This window comes from Cherax quadricarinatus, chromosome 7 (genome assembly GCF_038502225.1).
Source record: "Cherax quadricarinatus isolate ZL_2023a chromosome 7, ASM3850222v1, whole genome shotgun sequence".
Lineage (NCBI taxonomy): Eukaryota > Metazoa > Arthropoda > Malacostraca > Decapoda > Parastacidae > Cherax > Cherax quadricarinatus.
This window is the reverse complement of record NC_091298.1, coordinates 65130764-65152558: the sequence shown is the minus strand read 5'-3', so window position 1 is coordinate 65152558 and position 21795 is coordinate 65130764. Positions and strand designations below refer to the sequence as shown.

The window sequence follows — 21795 nt, the reverse complement described above, 5'->3', positions numbered from 1 at the left end:
TCCCCATCACTGTGAGGATCCTTTAAGGTTAAGCTTCAGGAAGCCATCATCGCTTTGACTCGCTGTGGAAACTCCTTAAGGCTGCCCTGAGCCACCATCGCTGAGATGCGTTGTGATGACCCCTCGAGGCTGACCTGAGAGGGTCACCATCGCTAAGACGGGCCTGTGATAACCCCTGGAGATGACTGTGTTTGGTGTCGACAGAGGGCCATGTCAGGCGAGCAGTACAGCATGGTGATGCTGGGGAAGAGGCGCTCATCTGCCGTTCACGATCTCCTCTACACCTCCCTCCTGCCTTCTTCGGGACCCACCAGACTCTCCTACACCGACGGCGGCATCAATGGAGACCTGGACGATGTACTTCCCTACCGCCGCTCCTCCAGGGCCGGCTCCCTCGTCTGGAATGATCTGGATTCTGCATCTCTCACCTCACAGCGCAAGGCTCTCAACGGTTACGGGGACTACCAGAGGCGCGGATCTCAAACTCTTAGTGACTTCGATGACATGGATGGTTCTTCCAATATGCAGCGACGGGCGTCTCGCGGCCACAATGATGTGTCTGGATTTGATGCTGTCAACTTCATTTATCGTCGACCTACGCGGGAGGAACTGGATGACTACGGTACATCTTACAGTGCCTTGATGCCTTGCAATCCAGTAGTGCTGGACGAAGTCACCGATCCTGCACCTCTTTGTCGCTCCGATACTGTTGCTAAACTCCTGGATAAGTATACTAATTTTTCCACGAGGCGAGAGTTTGGTTACCACCCTCCGAACAGTGCCTGGGCGAGGCACGTTGGGAAAACGAGAGACTTTGTGTCCGGACTCCCTGACTTTAAGGGCGAGGATGAAGAACAAGAACCAGAATTGGTGGATGAAGAAGGATACACGACTTCGGAACGCGCGATGCTGCCCCCGACGAAACTTTTAGCTTGTGCTGACGCGGGTAAACACAGAAACGTCTCAGATACCAGAGATCACTTACCCCGGTCTTTGACCAACAACAGGGAAGCACCATCTCTTCCTGATGAGTACTCTGTGGTCCCCGTTGAAGATGGCACAGCAGACGAATCCCGGGGAGGTGATAGCACTTATTTAGGTCCTGATATTAACTTAATGACCCACGATAGCTCATATATCCCTCGGACCTCCTACGTTTCCAATAAACCAATGTCCAAAGAAGACCAGTTGGTCTCCACTCCGCCTCCCAGACGGAAAGCCGCGCGGCCTGCAGCACAGGAAGTTAACGAAGTACAGGACCCTCTGGAGTCGCTGCCACCAGGTCGGCCTGGAGGAGCTCTTCAGCGCTACATGGAGAGGAAGGCCAGAGAGACTCGGGCAGTCCACGACCAGTCTGAAGCTTCTGAAGAAAGGATCGAACCACCTCTGGAGACTCGAAGTCGGGTATCGAAGACCTCTCGTGGAAGGCAGTTACAGGAGGGTGGTAAGGCACCGCCTCAGTCACAGGGTCCTAGGAACTGGCCAGACCAAGATGACCTGAGGACTTCCCTCGCTCGAGACTCCTATGGCCCGGCCTCACAAGAGAGTCCATACAGACACACTCCTGATGATCGCTTTGACAGAACTCCGCAAGATCCATACAGAAGACCAGAGGATCAATACAACAGGATGTCACAGGATGCTTATGGAAGAACATCACTGGAGCCTTACGTTAGGGATATGCAGGACTCTTACGGTAGGACTTCAGGAAACCCTAGCGTAAGGGGGTCACAGGACACTTACGGCCGGGATCAGAATCTCGAGGACTCGTATGGTGACAGGTCTATGAAGAGTAGGTATGTCGGCGAGGATCCATCTCTAGGCAGCTACAGTCAGCGTCGGCCCACATACGGCGGAGTGGCAGACGGCTACAGTCAGGACCTCACTGGTTACGGAGGCAGCTACGGAACCACCGGTTATGGCAGTGGTTACGGTGGCGGTGGGGGATACGACACCGGCGGCGGCGGCGGCGGCGGCGACGGCGGAAGATACGGCAGCGCTTACAGCGGAAATACCTATAGCACAGGTGGGGGGAGTTACGGTAGCGGCTACAGCGGTACCTATGTCCCTGGTGGGGGCTACAGCAGTAGCTACGCTCCTGGCGTTAGCTACGGCGGTAGTTACGCTTCTAGCGGTGGCTACGGCGGTACTTATGCTCCTAGCGGTGGCTACGGCGGTAGTTACGCTCCTAGCGGTGGCTACAGCGGTAGTTACGTTCCTATCGGTGGCTACAGCGGTAGCTACGCTTCTAGCGGTGGTTATGGCTCTTACGGTAGTGGCTACGACGTCGGAGGAGACTACACCGGAAATTACGCTGGTACCAACAGAAGCTACCCCACCACAGGTTACCAAGGCCCGCCATTGTCCACAGGCCTCGGCTCACTCCCGCCGGTATCGGGCGGATTCCTACCCGGACGACAGAGTGTCGGACGAACCCTGGTACCGCCGAAGCTTCTCCCGGACATAGACGAGGAAGATTCCCACTCAGGAAGGAGCCTCACGCCGCGACAGGAGGAACGCAGTCGCATCAGCATATTAGCCCAGAAGTACCTCAACAAACCGATGTCAAACGATGATTGATGATCACCACTGACGCATCAATAACCACTGGAAAGGTGATCAAGTTGAACAGTCCAGCATCCACTGGAGGAAGGAGCATCTGGAACTGGTCAGTAGTCACTGGAGAGATGAATTTCAGTCCGTCAGCATCCGCTGGAAAGATAGCTTTAGACAGGTTATCAGTCAGTGGAAGGTGATCAGTCTACACAAGTCATCGTCTTCTAGACGATTATAATTTTGGATTGATCAGCAAATAATGGCTTACTAACCTGTGTTTATGTAATCAGTTGACTATCTTGGATCATTAATCATTTGGTAGATCATTAACTTCTGATGAAGCAATCACTCAAAAGATGGATCATCAATTACTGAAAAAAAATAGAAATCGATGAACTGTTTTGAAAAAATATATAAATTATAAGTACTGAAAAAATATATAAATTATAAGTACTGAAAAAATATATAAATTATAAGTACTGAAAAAATATATAAATTATAAGTACTGAAAAAATATATAAATTATAAGTACTGAAAACAATATATAAATTATAAGTACTGAAAAATATATAAATTATAAGTACTGAAAAAATATATAAATTATAAGTACTGAAAAAATATATAAATTATAAGTACTGAAAAAATATATAAATTATAAGTACTGAAAAAATATATAAATTATAAGTACTGAAAAAAATATATAAATTATAAGTACTGAAAAAATATATAAATTATAAGTACTGAAAAAATATATAAATTATAAGTACTGAAAAAAATATATAAATTATAAGTACTGAAAAAATATATAAATTATAAGTACTGAAAAAAATATATAAATTATAAGTACTGAAAAAATATATAAATTATAAGTACTGAAAAAATATATAAATTATAAGTACTGAAAAAATATATAAATTATCTGAAAAAATATATAATTCCTCAGATATAATTATCTCAATAAAACTTTTGTAAGTTTTAATAAACCGAAAACGCTACAATAATTTTAATAATATAAATTATAGAACATATAAATGTATAATTAATCTTGAAGATTTAAAAAAAAAAAAATCAGACAAATCACGTTAAAAAACGTTTTTAATAAGCTGAAAAAATTATGTAAATATAAAAAATAATAATATTAGTATTTAAATTTTTAATAAAATTATTTTAGTAGATTTTTTTCACACCTGATTTTTTTTTCTTTGGTTAAAATTGAGAATCAAGAAAATACTGGAGAATTTGTGGTTTGATTTTTTCTAATAAGTTATGTAAAGCGCTAAACCCATGTGGGTCACAGCGCAAGACGTGGTGGTGGAGGCTTGATCCTCCGTCTGCCGAGAGCAAGACAGTAATGAAAGGTTTAGTCAGCTGTTGTTATTTTCGCTATTTTCAAAATCTAAATTCCCTTACGTAGCTGAAGCAATCGTATGTATATTAGATTTAGAAGCATATATCTATTTAGATCTTATAAATTTAGAGTTTTATTTATATGTTTTTTTCCCAGAAATGATGTAACAAAGGGTTTTATTACCCTGTGATTTTTTTTTTTTATTTCACCTTTTAATATCACGTCCACTTATTTTAATATGTTATTTTCTTGCTGTTCTTCGTAAGTTTTATTTGTGTTCAGAACTTAACTAAGTTGTATTATGGGTTAGAAAGTCGAAAATTAATTCATATCATGCTGATGTTTGAAGATGATTCCTGTAATCTCAGGCTTTGATTTTTTTTAAGAAATATACAATTGGTAGAGGTCAAAAATTCAAGACAGCAATCAGAGAAGATATATATATATATATATATATATACTTAACAATTCACAAACAGGCGAAATTATTTACAGACATTGTCTCTACGTCCTCAGCAGGACTCGAACTTGCAAACTCTGTATCAGAGTCCACAGTACTTTACCACTGAGCCAGACTCCAGATAAGTATGGGCGCCTAGCCGGAGCTAGACGATGTTTCCCCATACCCCCGGGGCACCAGGCTTGTTTTAAAACAAACCTGGTGCTCTGGGGTATGGGGAAACAAGCCTGGTGCCCCGGGGTATGGGGAAACAAGCCTGGTGCTCCGGGGGTATGGGAACAAGCCTGGTGCCCCGGGGGTATGGGGAAACAAGCCTGGTGCCCCGGGGTATGGGGAAATAAGCCTGGTGCCCCGGGGTATGGGGAAACAAGCCTGGTGCCCTGGGGGTATGGGGAAACAAGCCTGGTGCCCTGGGGGTATGGGGAAACAAGCCTGGTGCCCCGGGGGTATGGGGAAACAAGCCTGGTGCCCCGGGGGTATGGGGAAACAAGCCTGGTGCCCCGGGGGTATGGGGAAACAAGCCTGGTGCCCCGGGGGTATGGGGAAACAAGCGTGGTGCCCCGGGGGTGTGGGGAAACATCGTCTAGCTCCGGCTAGGCGCCCATACTTATCTGGAGTCTGGCTCAGTGGTAAAGTACTGTGGACTCTGATATAGAGTTTGCAAGTTCGAGTCCTGCTGAGGACGTAGAGACAATGTCTGTAATTTCACCTGTTTGCGAATTGTTAAGCATATATATATATATATATATATATATGACAATGCAGCTTAGTTTGTTCTTCATTTGCATATATGTTATTTCTTGCGTATGGGATAAGTCTTAACATATCATATTGTGATTATATCAACACTCAAGATAAACTAGGCTGTTAGATAGTTAAGGAGTGTGTGGTCATTCTAGCAATCTAAGTCATGGCCAACCTTGCCTCTGTTTACATGGGCAGCCAATCAGAGGCTGCCATTCCAAAGGCACCAATCTAAACTCTTGAGAGCGTCCGTGATGTCATTAAGCTCCGCCCACTGATGCATTGAGGGCAAAAAGGGAATATAATTTTTCCCTCCCTTCACCCCCTCCTTTTTTTTGGTATTTTGAATCAATGTGATTTTTTTTAATGAAATTTTCGGCCATTATAAAATTATCTCAGGTGACCACCCTATATACTTTGATTAATTATGAATTTATATTATCCTCCGTCCTTGGGTATGTGCACTGTACACTACGTGTGTGTGCACTGTATACTAAGTGTGTGTACTGTATACTACGTGTGTGTGCACTGTACACTACGTGTGTGTGCACTGTATACTACGTGTGTGTGTACTGTATACTACGTGTGTGTGCACTGTACACTACGTGTGTGTGCACTGTATACTACATGTGTGTGCACTGTATACTACGTGTGTGTGCACTGTATACTACGTGTGTGTGCACTGTATACTACGTGTGTGTGCACTGTATACTACGTGTGTGTGCACTGTATACTACGTGTGTGTGCACTGTATACTACGTGTGTGTGCACTGTATACTACGTGTGTGTGCACTGTATACTACGTGTGTGTGCACTGTATACTACTTGTGTGTGCACTGTATACTACGTGTGTGTGCACTGTATACTACGTGTGTGTGCACTGTATACTACGTGTGTGTGCACTGTATACTACGTGTGTGTGCACTGTATACTACGTGTGTGCACTGTATACTAAGTGTGTGCACTGTATACTACGTGTGTGTGCACTGTATACTACGTGTGTGTGCACTGTATACTACGTGTGTGTGCACTGTATACTACGTGTGTGCACTGTATACTACGTGTGTGTGCACTGTATACTACGTGTGTGTGCACTGTATACTACGTGTGTGTGCACTGTATACTACGTGTGTGTGCACTGTATACTACGTGTGTGTGCACTGTATACTACGTGTGTGTGCACTGTATACTACGTGTGTGTGCACTGTATACTACGTGTGTGTGCACTGTACACTACGTGTGTGTGCACTGTATACTACGTGTGTGTGCACTGTATACTACGTGTGTGTGCACTGTACACTACGTGTGTGTGCACTGTACACTACGTGTGTGTGCACTGTATACTACGTGTGTGTGCACTGTATACTACGTGTGTGTGCACTGTATACTACGTGTGTGTGCACTGTACACTACGTGTGTGTGCACTGTATACTACGTGTGTGTGCACTGTATACTACGTGTGTGTGCACTGTATACTACGTGTGTGTGCACTGTATACTAAGTGTGTGTGCACTGTATACTACGTGTGTGTGCACTGTATACTAAGTGTGTGTGCACTGTATACTACGTGTGTGTGCACTGTATACTAAGTGTGTGTGCACTGTATACTACGTGTGTGCACTGTATACTACGTGTGTGTGCACTGTATACTACGTGTGTGTGCACTGTATACTACGTGTGTGTGCACTGTATACTACGTGTGTGTGCACTGTATACTACGTGTGTGCACTGTATACTACGTGTGTGTGCACTGTATACTAAGTGTGTGTGCACTGTATACTACGTGTGTGTGCACTGTATACTACGTGTGTGCACTGTATACTACGTGTGTGCACTGTATACTACGTGTGTGTGCACTGTACACTACGTGTGTGTGCACTGTATACTACGTGTGTGTGCACTGTATACTAAGTGTGTGTACTGTATACTACGTGTGTGCACTGTACACTACGTGTGTGTGCACTGTACACTACGTGTGTGTGCACTGTATACTACGTGTGTGTGCACTGTATACTAAGTGTGTGTACTGTATACTACGTGTGTGTGCACTGTACACTACGTGTGTGTGCACTGTATACTAAGTGTGTGTGCACTGTATACTACGTGTGTGTGCACTGTACACTACGTGTGTGTGCACTGTATACTAAGTGTGTGTGCACTGTACACTACGTGTGTGTGCACTGTATACTAAGTGTGTGTGCACTGTATACGTGTGTGTGCACAGTACACTAAGTGTGTGTGCACTGTATACTACGTGTGTGTGCACTGTATACTACGTGTGTGTGCACTTTATACGTGTGTGTGCACTGTATACTACGTGTATGTGCACTGTATACTACGTGTGTGTGCACTGTATACTACGTGTGTGTGCACTGTATACTACGTGTGTGTGCACTGTATACTACGTGTGTGTGCACTGTATACTACGTGTGTGTGCACTGTATGCTACGTGTGTGCACTGTATACTAAGTGTGCGTGCACTGTATACTACGTGTGTGTGCACAGTACACTACGTGTGTGTGCACTGTATACTGTGTGTGCACTGTATACTACGTGTGTGTGCACTGTATACTACGTGTGTGTGCACTGTATACTACGTGTGTGTGCACTGTATACTACGTGTGTGTGCACTGTATACTACGTGTGTGTGCACTGTGTACTCCGTGTGTGTGCACTGTATACTACGTGTGTGTGCACTGTATACTACGTGTGTGTGCACTGTATACTACGTGTGTGTGCACTGTATACTACGTGTGTGTGCACTGTATACTACGTGTGTGTGCACTGTATACTACGTGTGTGTGCACTGTATACTACGTGTGTGTGCACTGTATACTACGTGTGTGTGCACTGTATACTACGTGTGTGTGCACTGTATACTACGTGTGTGTGCACTGTATACTAAGTGTGTGCACTGTATACTACGTGTGTGTGCACTGTATACTACGTGTGTGTGCACTGTATACTACGTGTGTGTGCACTGTATACTACGTGTGTGTGCACTGTATACTACGTGTGTGTGCACTGTATACTACTTGTGTGTTCACTGTATACTACGTGTGTGTGCACTGTATACTACGTGTGTGTGCACTGTATACTACGTGTGTGTGCACTGTATACTACGTGTGTGTGCACTGTATACTACGTGTGTGCACTGTATACTAAGTGTGTGCACTGTATACTACGTGTGTGTGCACTGTATACTACATGTGTGTGCACTGTATACTACGTGTGTGCACTGTATACTACGTGTGTGTGCACTGTATACTACGTGTGTGTGCACTGTATACTACGTGTGTGTGCACTGTATACTACGTGTGTGTGCACTGTGTACTAAGTGTGTGTGCACTGTATACTACGTGTGTGTGCACTGTATACTACGTGTGTGTGCACTGTATACTACGTGTGTGTGCACTGTATACTACGTGTGTGTGTACTGTATACTACGTGTGTGTGCACTGTATACTACGTGTGTGTGCACTGTATACTACGTGTGTGTGCACTGTATACTACGTGTGTGTGCACTGTATACTACGTGTGTGTGCACTGTATACTACGTGTGTGTGCACTGTATACTAAGTGTGTGCACTGTATACTACGTGTGTGTGCACTGTATACTACGTGTGTGTGCACTGTATACTACGTGTGTGTGCACTGTATACTACGTGTGTGTGCACTGTATACTACGTGTGTGTGTGTACTTTTTAGAAGTGTATTTGCACATGTTGAGACGTGTATGTACACGTTTAAACCTGCATGTCCGCGTGGTTGGGCGTACATATACATGTGTTCAGACGTGTATGCATACATATATACATACATAGATATATATAGAAATGTACTATGTCTCCATATATGTATATATATATGTATACTCACCAGTGTAGATACATTTGTGCACATGTACACATAACTATATGCACACGTGTACGATCAGATGTGTAAGCACTCAAATATGTTCACTTATAAGCACTTATATTAGATTGGATCCACTTATAAGTACTTATATAGGATTGGATCCACTTATAAGTACTTATATAGGATTGGATCCACTTATAAGTACTTATATAGGATTGGATCCACTTATGAGTACTTATATAGGATTGGATCCACTTATAAGCACTTGTATAGGATTGGATCCACTTATAAGCACTTATATAGGATTGGCTCCACTTATAAGCACTTAGGATTGGATCCACTTATATAGGATTAGATACATTTATAAGTACTTATATAGGATTGGATCCACTTATAAGTACTTACATAGGATTGGATCCACTTATAAGAACTTATATAGGATTGGATCCACTTATAAGTACTTATATAGGATTGGATCCACTTATAAGTACTTACATAGAATTGGATCCACTTATAAGCACTCTCATGTAAGATTTGACACAATAAAGGGATGAAATTCGCCTCTGAATTTTGTATCCTCTCAATTTAAAAAAAAATATTCGTGTTTTTTTTTTCCAAAAGACAGTTTACACATGCATAATAATTTAAAAATAATCGATTACCCAGGTATAATAATAAAAATAATAATAAAGGGTGAAAAGAAATTCCAAAAGTATGGAAAAATAAAATAATCCCGATTTTTAAATTTTGTAAAAGTGAATAAGAAAATGGTGTAGATGCAGTTTTTTTTTTTTTCGAAATGTGGTCAGAATCTTGCAGGGTGTTTCAAAAAGATGGACCCGATCGTGAAATATGTTGCTTTGTATTAGGTTAATCATTTTGAAACACCCGGACACGTATACCGGAGTGTAATTATGCAAGTATATTCGTGTATACACAGCTTCAGTTACATAGAACTATCATACATAGCAGCATATCATACATAGCAGCATATCATACATAGCAGCATATCATACATAGCAGCATATCTTACATAGCAGCATATCATACATAGCAGCATATCATACATAGCAGCATATCATACATAGCAGCATATCATACATAGAACTATCATACATAGCAGCATATCATACATAGCAGCATATCATACATAGCAGCATATCATACATAGCAGCATATCATACATAGCAGCATATCATACATAGCAGCATATCATACATAGCAGCATATCATACATAGCAGCATATCTTACATAGCAGCATATCATACATAGCAGCATATCATACATAGCAGCATATCATACATAGCAGCATATCATACATAGCAGCATATCTTACATAGCACCATAGCATACATAGCAGCATATCATACATAGTAGCATATCATACATAGCAGCATATCATACATAGCAGCATATCTTACATAGCAGCATATCATACATAGCAGCATATCATACATAGCAGCATATCATACATAGCAGCATATCATACATAGCAGCATATCATACATAGCAGCATATCATACATAGCAGCATATCATACATAGCAGCATATCATACATATCATACATAGCAGCATATCATACATAGCAGCATATCATACATAGCAGCATATCATACATAGCAGCATATCATACATAGCAGCATATCATACATAGCAGCATATCATACATAGCAGCATATCATACATAGCAGCATATCATACATAGCAGCATATCATACATAGCAGCATATCATACATAGCAGCATATCATACATAGCAGCATATCATACATAGCAGCATATCATACATAGCAGCATATCTTACATAGCAGCATATCATACATAGCAGCATATCTTACATAGCAGCATATCATACATAGCAGCATATCTTACATAGCAGCATATCATACATAGCAGCATATCATACATAGCAGCATATCATACATAGCAGCATATCATACATAGCAGCATATCATACATAGCAGCATATCTTACATAGCAGCATATCATACATAGCAGCATATCATACATAGCAGCATATCATACATAGCAGCATATCATACATAGCAGCATATCTTACATAGCAGCATATCATACATAGCAGCATATCATACATAGCAGCATATCTTACATAGCAGCATATCATACATAGCAGCATATCATACATAGCAGCATATCATACATAGCATATCATACATAGCAGCATATCATACATAGCAGCATATCATACATAGCAGCATATCACATAGCAGCATACATAGCAGCATATCATACATAGCAGCATATCATACATAGCAGCATATCATACATAGCAGCATATCATACATAGCAGCATATCATACATAGCAGCATATCATACATAGCAGCATATCATACATAGCAGCATATCATACATAGCAGCATATCTTACATAGCAGCATATCATACATAGCAGCATATCATACATAGCAGCATATCATACATAGCAGCATATCTTACATAGCAGCATATCATACATAGCAGCATATCATACATAGCAGCATATCATACATAGCAGCATATCATACATAGCAGCATATCATACATAGCAGCATATCATACATAGCAGCATATCTTACATAGCAGCATATCTTACATAGCAGCATATCATACATAGCAGCATATCATACATAGCAGCATATCATACATAGCAGCATATCATACATAGCAGCATATCATACATAGCAGCATATCATACATAGCAGCATATCATACATAGCAGCATATACATAGCAGCATATCATACATAGCAGCATATCATACATAGCAGCATATCATACATAGCAGCATATCATACATAGCAGCATATCATACATAGCAGCATATCATACATAGCAGCATATCATACATAGCAGCATATCATACATAGCAGCATATCATACATAGCAGCATATCATACATAGCAGCATATCTTACATAGCAGCATATCTTACATAGCAGCATATCATACATAGCAGCATATCATACATAGCAGCATATCATACATAGCAGCATATCATACATAGCAGCATATCATACATAGCAGCATATCATACATAGCAGCATATCTTACATAGCAGCATATCATACATAGTAACATATCTTACATAGCAGCATATCATACATAGCAGCATATCTTACATAGCAGCATATCATACATAGCAGCATATCATACATAGCAGCATATCATACATAGCAGCATATCATACATAGCAGCATATCATACATAGCAGCATATCATACATAGCAGCATATCATACATAGCAGCATATCTTACATAGCAGCATATCATACATAGCAGCATATCATACATAGCAGCATATCATACATAGCAGCATATCATACATAGCAGCATATCATACATAGCAGCATATCATACATAGCAGCATATCATACATAGCAGCATATCATACATAGCAGCATATCATACATAGCAGCATATCATACATAGCAGCATATCATAAGTAGCAGCAGCATATCTTACATAGCAGCATATCATACATAGCAGCATATCTTACATAGCAGCATATCATACATAGCAGCATATCATACATAGCAGCATATCATACATAGCAGCATATCATACATAGCAGCATATCATACATAGCAGCATATCATACATAGCAGCATATCATACATAGCAGCATATCATACATAGCAGCATATCATACATAGCAGCATATCATACATAGCAGCATATCATACATAGCAGCATATCATACATAGCAGCATATCATACATAGCAGCATATCATACATAGCATATCTTACATAGCAGCATATCTTACATAGCAGCATATCATACATAGCAGCATATCTTACATAGCAGCATATCATACATAGCAGCATATCATACATAGCAGCATATCTTACATAGCAGCATATCATACATAGCAGCATATCTTACATAGCAGCATATCATACATAGCAGCATATCATACATAGCAGCATATCTTACATAGCAGCATATCATACATAGCAGCATATCTTACATAGCAGCATATCATACATAGCAGCATATCATACATAGCAGCATATCTTACATAGCAGCATATCATACATAGCAGCATATCATACATAGCAGCATATCATACATAGCAGCATATCATACATAGCAGCATATCATACATAGCAGCATATCATACATAGCAGCATATCATACATAGCAGCATATCATACATAGCAACATATCATACATAGCAGCATATCATACATAGCAGCATATCTTACATAGCAGCATATCATACATAGCAACATATCTTACATAGCAGCATATCATACATAGCAGCATATCATACATAGCAGCATATCTTACATAGCAGCATATCATACATAGCAGCATATCATACATAGCAGCATATCATACATAGCAGCATATCATACATAGCAGCATATCTTACATAGCAGCATATCATACATAGCAGCATATCATACATAGCAGCATATCATACATAGCAGCATATCATACATAGCAGCATATCTTACATAGCAGCATATCTTACATAGCAGCATATCATACATAGCAGCATATCATACATAGCAGCATATCATACATAGCAGCATATCATACATAGCAGCATATCATACATAGCATATCATACATAGCAGCATATCATACATAGCAGCATACCATACATAGCAGCATATACATAGCAGCATATCATACATAGCAGCATATCATACATAGCAGCATATCATACATAGCAGCATATCATACATAGCAGCATATCTTACATAGCAGCATATCATACATAGCAGCATATCATACATAGCAGCATATCATACATAGCAGCATATCATACATAGCAGCATATCATACATAGCAGCATATCATACATAGCAGCATATCATACATAGCATATCTTACATAGCAGCATATCATACATAGCAGCATATCATACATAGCAGCATATCATACATAGCAGCATATCATACATAGCAGCATATCATACATAGCAGCATATCATACATAGCAGCATATCATACATAGCAGCATATCATACATAGCAGCATATCATACATAGCAGCATATCATACATAGCAGCATATCATACATAGCAGCATATCATACATAGCAGCATATCATACATAGCAGCATATCATACATAGCAGCATATCATACATAGCAGCATATCATACATAGCAGCATATCATACATAGCAGCATATCATACATAGCAGCATATCATACATAGCAGCATATCATACATAGCAGCATATCATACATAGTAGCATATCATACATAGCAGCATATCAATAACAACAGTGCGACTACCCAAGGTGCCGCGTCACTAGTGCTACTGATCAAGATATATAAGGAGACAGGTCAGGCCTGGCGTTTTCCCCTTTGGTATCATAATTACAAGTTACTAAGCAATCCATTGTGTGTGTTTATTCCTGAATCCAATCAATTCGAACCCTATGACAGTTGAACCCATGCTGCTTTGGTCTGCCTCATGGTGGGCGAAAACTCATAACGCCTTAATCCACAGAACCACACAGTCCGATCGTGTGATCCTGTGGATTAAGGCGTCATGAGTTTTTGCCCACCATGACGCAGGCCAAAGCAGCATGGGTTCGACTCCCTGGCTAGTGCAGTGTTGTTATTAATCAATACCACTTGCTCGTGGGTACAATAAAATAGCAGTATATGATACAGATGACAGTGAGAACTAAGACTCGTACCAGCGACTCTGTCCAGGTAAGATCTCCGTGTTTGTTGACCTTTTATGTTCCTGGATGTGCAGTAATGTTTGGTGAATTACCCGCACTATGTTAGGTAAAAGGACACATGTGCAGCTAATGCGACATTTTTGTTATGGCAACGTTTCGCTCTCCAAGAGCTTCGTCAACAATAAAATGTCTTGTTATTTGTACATGTGTTCTTGTACCTAGTTTCTGTATGCTTAGATTGATAACCTTATTAAATATTCCAGTTCCTGGATATTTAGCATGATAACCTAATTAAATATTCCAGTTCCTGGATATTTAGCATGATAACCTAATTAAATATTCCAGTTCCTGGATATTTAGCATGATAACCTAATTAAATATTCCAGTTCCTGGATATTTAGCATGATAACCTAATTAAACATTCCAGTTCCTGGATATTTAGCATGATAACCTAATTAAATATTCCAGTTCCTGGATATTTAGCATGATAACCTAATTAAATATTCCAGTTCCTGGATATTTAGCATGATAACCTAATTAAATATTCCAGTTCCTGGATATTTAGCATGATAACCTAATTAAATATTCCAGTTCCTGGATATTTAGCATGATAACCTAATTAAATATTCCAGTTCCTGGATATTTAACATGATAACCTTATTAAACATTCCAGTTCCTGGATATTTAGCATGATAACCTTATTAAACATTCCAGTTCCTGGATATTTAGCATGATAACCTTATTAAACATTCCAGTTCCTGGATATTTAGCATGATAACCTTATTAAACATTCCAGTTCCTGGATATTTAGCATGATAACCTTATTAAACATTCCAGTTCCTGGATATTTAGCATGATAACCTAATTAAACATTCCAGTTCCTGGATATTTAGCATGATAACCTAATTAAACATTCCAGTTCCTGGATATTTAGCATGATGATCTTATTAAACATTCCAGTTCCTGGATATTTAGCATGATAACCTTATTAAACATTCCAGTTCCTGGATATTTAGCATGATAATCTTATTAAACATTCCAGTTCCTGGATATTTAGCATGATAACCTAATTAAATATTCCAGTTCCTGGATATTTAGCATGATAACATAATTAAATATTCCAGTTCCTGGATATTTAGCATGATAACATAATTAAATATTCCAGTTCCTGGATATTTAGCATGATAATCTAATTAAATATTCCAGTTCCTGGATATTTAGCATGATAATCTTATTAAACATTCCAGTTCCTGGATATTTAGCATGATAATCTAATTAAATATTCCAGTTCCTGGATATTTAGCATGATAACCTTATTAAACATTCCAGTTCCTGGATATTTAGCATGATCCCTCTATAGCATTAAATCAAAGAATATTTGCATTATATTTATGCCTTTAGTCGCTAGTTTCTTTGTAATCTTCATTGTGTTTACTCGTGGTTGTTCAGTGTTTTATGCTCCACGTGCTTGTGTGTATTTTCGTGTTTGTTAGTACTTGTTTTGCTTGGTTTAAATTCTGTCTACTAGACGAGGGTCATTAAGGCTGCATATCGCCTCTTAACCACCAGTCAAGAATAGTTTAGTGCCTAAAATACTGGTTGAATTAAACTCTCAGTGTATATACACCGAGATATACACCTCTCAGTATATATACACAGAGAGATATAAACCTCTGGTGTATAGTCACTGAGAGACATACACCTCAGTGTACTTGCAATTGTTAGTGCAACAGTGTTTTGCAATAATATTAAATTGCCTCTAATCATCATACATTGTCTGCAATATATATAATTCAGTTATTATATTTATGTTCTATAATTCTCTCTGCAAACGTATCTCATTTTGTATTTAAAAAAAAAGTGTTGGCATAGCACACAATACATTTTCTTTGTCTTGATATTGAAAAACTGAAGTTTAGACGTCAAAATTAACTCAGTCCACCCTTTTAGCTTCAATATATAGTTTATATGAGTCGCTCCTGTAACCGTTTTCTATGATGCACTTCTAAGTCCCGTTTTTTATGATGCGGCCCTTTCACGGCCCGTTTTCTTTACATGTTTCCCGTTTTTATCAGCAGCAAGAGGAGCAGGAGACGACGACAGTTGCCACATACCTCGTGAACGAAGATTATTCTCCCGACGACAGCGAGGGATTGGCCGTTGTGGCAGGCCAGAAGGTCACCCTTGTGGACAAGTCCAGCCCACACAAGTGAGTTGAGTTGAGAGATAGAGTCAAGGAGTAGAAAATACTTGGTTGAGAGATAGAGTCATATCGAACAATGTGTCATTCTTAAGCAGAAATATTGTATTAGATCAGTCCAGGAATTGAAGGCTCGGTTTATATTAGAAATTTTAATTATTCAACTGAGTGGTGTATAAAACTGTGCTGTTTCTATTGTGAACATAAGAACATAAGAACATAAGAACGAAGGAACACTGCAGAAGGCCTACTGGCCCATGCGAGGCAGGTCCAAGTCTCCTACCGGCTTAAGCCAATGCACCCAACCTAGTCAGGTCAGGTCACATTGACTTAAGGGAGGAACACGGCAACCGACCTGGTAGCACAAGCTATCAGGTCTAACTCACACCCACCCACATCTACTCATGTATTTATCCAACCTATTTTTAAAGCTACACAACGTTCTGGCCTCTATAACGGTACTTGGGAGTTTGTTCCACTCATCCACAACTCTATTACCAAACCAGTACTTTCCTATATCCTTCCTGAATCTGAATTTTTCCAACTTAAAACCATTGCTGCGAGTCCTGTCTAGGCTAGATATTTTCAGCACACTATTTACATCCCCTTTATTTATTCCTGTCTTCCATTTATACACCTCAATCATATCCCCCCTAATTCTACGTCTTTCTAGAGAGTGCAGATTCAGGGCCCTTAGTCTATCCTCATAGGGAAGGTTTCTGATACATGGGATCAACTTTGTCATCCTCCTTTGTACATTTTCCAGAGAATTTATATCCATTCTGTAATAAGGTGACCAAAACTGTGCAGCATAATCTAAATGAGGCCTAACCAAGGATGTATAGAGTTGAAGAACAACCTGAGGACTCCTATTATTTATGCTTCTTGATATGAAGCCAAGGATTCTATTAGCTTTATTGCGAACACTTATGCACTGTTGTCTTGGTTTCAGATTACTGCTAACCAGAACTCCTAAATCTTTTTCGCAATCCGTAATATTAAGATCTACATTATTTAGTTTATATGTGGCATGGTTATTGTCCTGTCCAACATTTAGAACTTTGCATTTGTCTATATTAAACTGCATCTGCCACTTCTCCGACCACTGCATCAGTCTATTCAAATCTTTCTGGAGTGCTCGAATGTCCTCGTCAGAATGAATTCGACGGCCTATTTTGGTGTCATCGGCAAACTTGCCGATGTCGCTCTTTATGCCCTCATCTATGTCGTTTATGTAGATTGTGAACAGCAGGGGGCCCAACACTGACCCCTGTGGAACACCGCTCGTGACACTTCCCCACTCTGATTTCTCCCCATTTATGCAAACTCTCTGCTGCCTATTTGTCAACCATGCCTCTATCCAGGAAAAAATTTCTCCTCCTATTCCATGTGCTTTAATTTTCCTCAGTAGTCTCTGATGTGGGACCCTGTCAAAAGCCTTACTGAAGTCCATATACACAATATCATATTCATTACCATGATCTACCTCCTCAAATACCTTAGTGAAAAAAGTTAATAAATTCGTAAGGCAGGAACGCCCCTTTGTAAAACCATGCTGAGATTCGTTGATTAATTTATGCTTTTCAAGGTGGCTACGAACTGCCTCGGCAATTATTGATTCCATAAATTTTCCCACTATGGAGGTTAGGCTTATTGGTCTATAGTTCGAAGCTAAGGACCTGTCACCTGTTTTGAAAATAGGTATCACATTTGCCATTTTCCACTTATCTGGCACCATGCCAGTTTGTAGTGATATGTTGAAAAGATTAGCCAAAGGTGTGCTAAGCTCCTCTTTACATTCCTTTAGAACCCTTGCATACAGTTCATCAGGGCCTGAGGATTTGTTAGGTTTTAATTTATCTATTTGCCTAAGGACCATGTCACTTGTGACCCTAATAGTACACAGTTTATTATCGTCCTGTTCTACATAATTTATCATTACTGGAATATCGCTGGTATCCTCCTGTGTAAAAACTGAGAGGAAGTATGTGTTAAAAATTCTACACATTTCCTTATCACTGTCAGTGAGCTGACCCGAGGAACTTTTGAGTGGGCCTATCTTGTCCCTGATCTTACTTCTGTATACCTGAAAGAATCCTTTTGGGTTAGTCTTCGATTCTCTTGCAACTTTAACCTCATAATCTCTTTTTGCTTTTCTAATTCCCTTTTTTATTTCTCTCTTTAACTGAATATATCGATTTCTCAATTGCCCCTCTCCTCTTTTGATTTGCCTATATATGCCTCTCTTTTGACCAATCAGATATTTTAATCTATTGTTCATCCATTTAGGATCATTTTTGTTTGATCTGATTTCCCTATTTGGAACATAATTTGACTGAGCAGCTAGAACTATGCCCTGGAAAGCATCATATCGGCAACCATCACCACCTACCTGACCCTTAGTCAGGTCATTCCAGTTCAGCCCACCTAAGTAATTTTTCAGTCCTATGAAATCAGCCAAGCGAAAGTCAGGGACGGAGACTTGATTGCCATTATTAGGGGAATTCCATGATATATTAAAACTGAGTGATTTGTGATCACTTTCCCCAAGCTCATCATTAACCTCAAGATTATTAATTAGTGTTTCCCTACTGGCAAGAACCAAGTCAAGGAGGTTATTTCCCCTAGTTGGCTCTGTCACAAACTGTTTTAAAAAACAATCCTGGATCGTATCAAGAAAGTCACCTGACTCTAAATTTCCTGTCAAATTGCTCCAGTCAATCTGTCTATAGTTGAAATCTCCCATTAGCACAACATTTTCGTATGTAGATGCCTTACGAATTTCGTCCCATAGAAGTTTACTGCACTCCCTATCAAGATTTGGGGCCCTGTAAATCACACCCAAAATTAGTTTTTCTCGGCCCTCGAGAAGCTGTAACCAAACAGATTCAGTGGCTGACGCTTCTAATTTAATATCTTGTCTAACACAACAATTTAAATTGTCTCTGACATACATCGCTACTCCACCACCTTTCCTGTTGACCCTGTCAGTGTGGAATAATTTATAGCCTTGTATGTGACATTCAGAGGGCATCTCTCTATCTTTCAGATTGAGCCAGGTCTCTGTTATAGCAATAATATCTATGTCTCCTGCACTTGCAATTAATCTTAGCTCATCTATCTTATTTCTTACACTCCTGCTATTAGTATAGTAAACCTTAAGGGAGCTAGTCCCTTGCTGCCCTCTGCTGTCCCCCTTTGTTTGCTGACCTGATCTATTGTCTTTATTTATAACTTCATGCTGAATGCCTTTTATACATTTACTGTTTCCAACCCAAGTGTTGCAACCTGCTTGTTTCCCACACACACCCATACCTCTATCTTCCATCAGTTTAAAATCATAGGCATTTCACCAATGGCCTTCTCAATCGAGTCTGCAAGTGCTACCACCCCAGCCCCAGAGAGATGTACCCCATCCCTTGCATACATATCATGTTTGCCATAAAAGTTGTTCCAGTTGTCAATGAATGGGATTGCAAGTTCCTTGCAGTATCTGTCTAGCCAGCAATTTACACCAATTGCCCTAGACAACCATTCATTTCCTACTCCCCTTCTAGGCAAGATGCTACATATGATTGGGATCCCTCCCTTAGACTTAATGAAATCTATAGCTGACCTGTACTTATCTAGCAGCTCTTCTCTCCTACCCTTCCCAATATCATTTCCACCAGCACTGAGACAGATAATGGGCTTGCTCCCATTACCTGACATATTATCCAGCCTGTTGACAATGTCCCCAACACCAGCTCCAGGGAAGCACACTCTATCTCTCATCTTCTTATTCCTATTACAAAAAGCACGGTCAATGTATCTTACCTGAGAGTCACCAACCACAAGAATGCGCTTACCTCCATTAGCAGGGGCAGTAGTACCCTTACCTTCACTGGCCACTGAAGTACATTCATCCTGAAGAACAGAGAAGCGATTTCCTACCTTCAGATCTTCACTCTTAACTTTCCTTACTCTGATGCGCCTTCCATTACTGTGAACTACTCGCCACTTGTAGCAGGTGTTGGGCTGCACCTCACTGCTGGTAGCCGTTGCTGCCTCCCCAACTACAGCCTCCTCACAGCGAGAGACAGACTGCACCTCGCTGCTAGAAGCCTCATTCCCCACAACTCCAGCCACCTCACACTCTCTCCCAGACCCATTGAGGTGGACCTTCAGCCTCCTAATCTCCTCCTGGAGAAGCAAGACCTCCTCCTTCAACTCTCCAACCTCAATTTTTAAAACACTGCAGAAGCAAGCCATGCTTTGTAACCGTCCACACTAATCCCCAAGGCAGCTCAGGGTCTGTGACCTCACGTGACGACTGACCACTGAGTACTCCATAAGTCCAGGATTGTGTAAACTTGATGAAAACCTCCGTATGTATATCTTGTATGTATACAGTGTGTATACGCTGAGGTTGTTTTAGAAAGATATGTGAGCAAACACACGTATTTTCACTCGCATGTGTTTGTAAACAAGACACACACACACTCTTTGCCCATACTGTACTGATTGCACCACCCACGCCCACAGGCGCCCACGGCTGGAGGGAGATGAAGACAGCACACAACTACTGGACAACGCCGCTGCTCGCCACAAGATGGCAGTTCGACCCAAACGAAATCATCCCGACCCTAGATCCCGTGCCCAGGAGGCTTCTGAAGAAAGGTAAGTCACTGGGTAAGACGGAACACCAAGAGGCTTCCAAGAAGAGGTTAGCCAACAGTTAATCAAGCGTAGGATGGGACCTAGGAGGCTTCCGAGAAGTAGGAAAAGGGTGAATCAAAGGTAAGATGGGACCTTGGAGGCTTTAGGGAGTTTTAAGTCATGTTACTCATCCTTACAGGTGGTCTAGTGCTAGCCTGACACTAATGGCCAGAACTTCGACGTCGACTAGTTACATAAGATAGGATTTTGTTCGAACTTTTTACCCCGGAGGGTTAGCCACTTTGGATAACCCAGAGAAAGTCAGTGCGTCATCGAGGACTGT

The 21795-nt window shown here is 40.5% G+C and overlaps 2 protein-coding genes across 11 annotated transcripts in view; both read left to right on the top strand.

The window, feature by feature from the left end:
* The window catches only part of LOC128687061 (uncharacterized), a 67837-nt gene extending 64761 nt beyond the window's left edge, over nt 1-3076 (top strand). The window contains exon 4 of the mRNA XM_070082706.1: nt 158-3076. Within this exon, the coding sequence (XP_069938807.1) occupies nt 158-2580 (2423 nt within the window). The 3' untranslated portion in view covers nt 2581-3076. The remainder of the gene's footprint in view (nt 1-157) is intronic.
* The window catches only part of Obsc (Obscurin), a gene marked incomplete at its 5' end in the record, with an annotated part of 440143 nt that overhangs the window by 91022 nt on the left and 327326 nt on the right, over nt 1-21795 (top strand). For 9 of the 10 annotated variants that reach the window (XM_070082647.1, XM_070082643.1, XM_070082646.1 and 6 more), the window contains 2 exon segments: nt 16690-16823; nt 21339-21473. In XM_070082647.1, coding sequence (XP_069938748.1) covers nt 16690-16823; nt 21339-21473 — 269 coding nt within the window. 10 annotated transcript variants of the gene reach the window in all.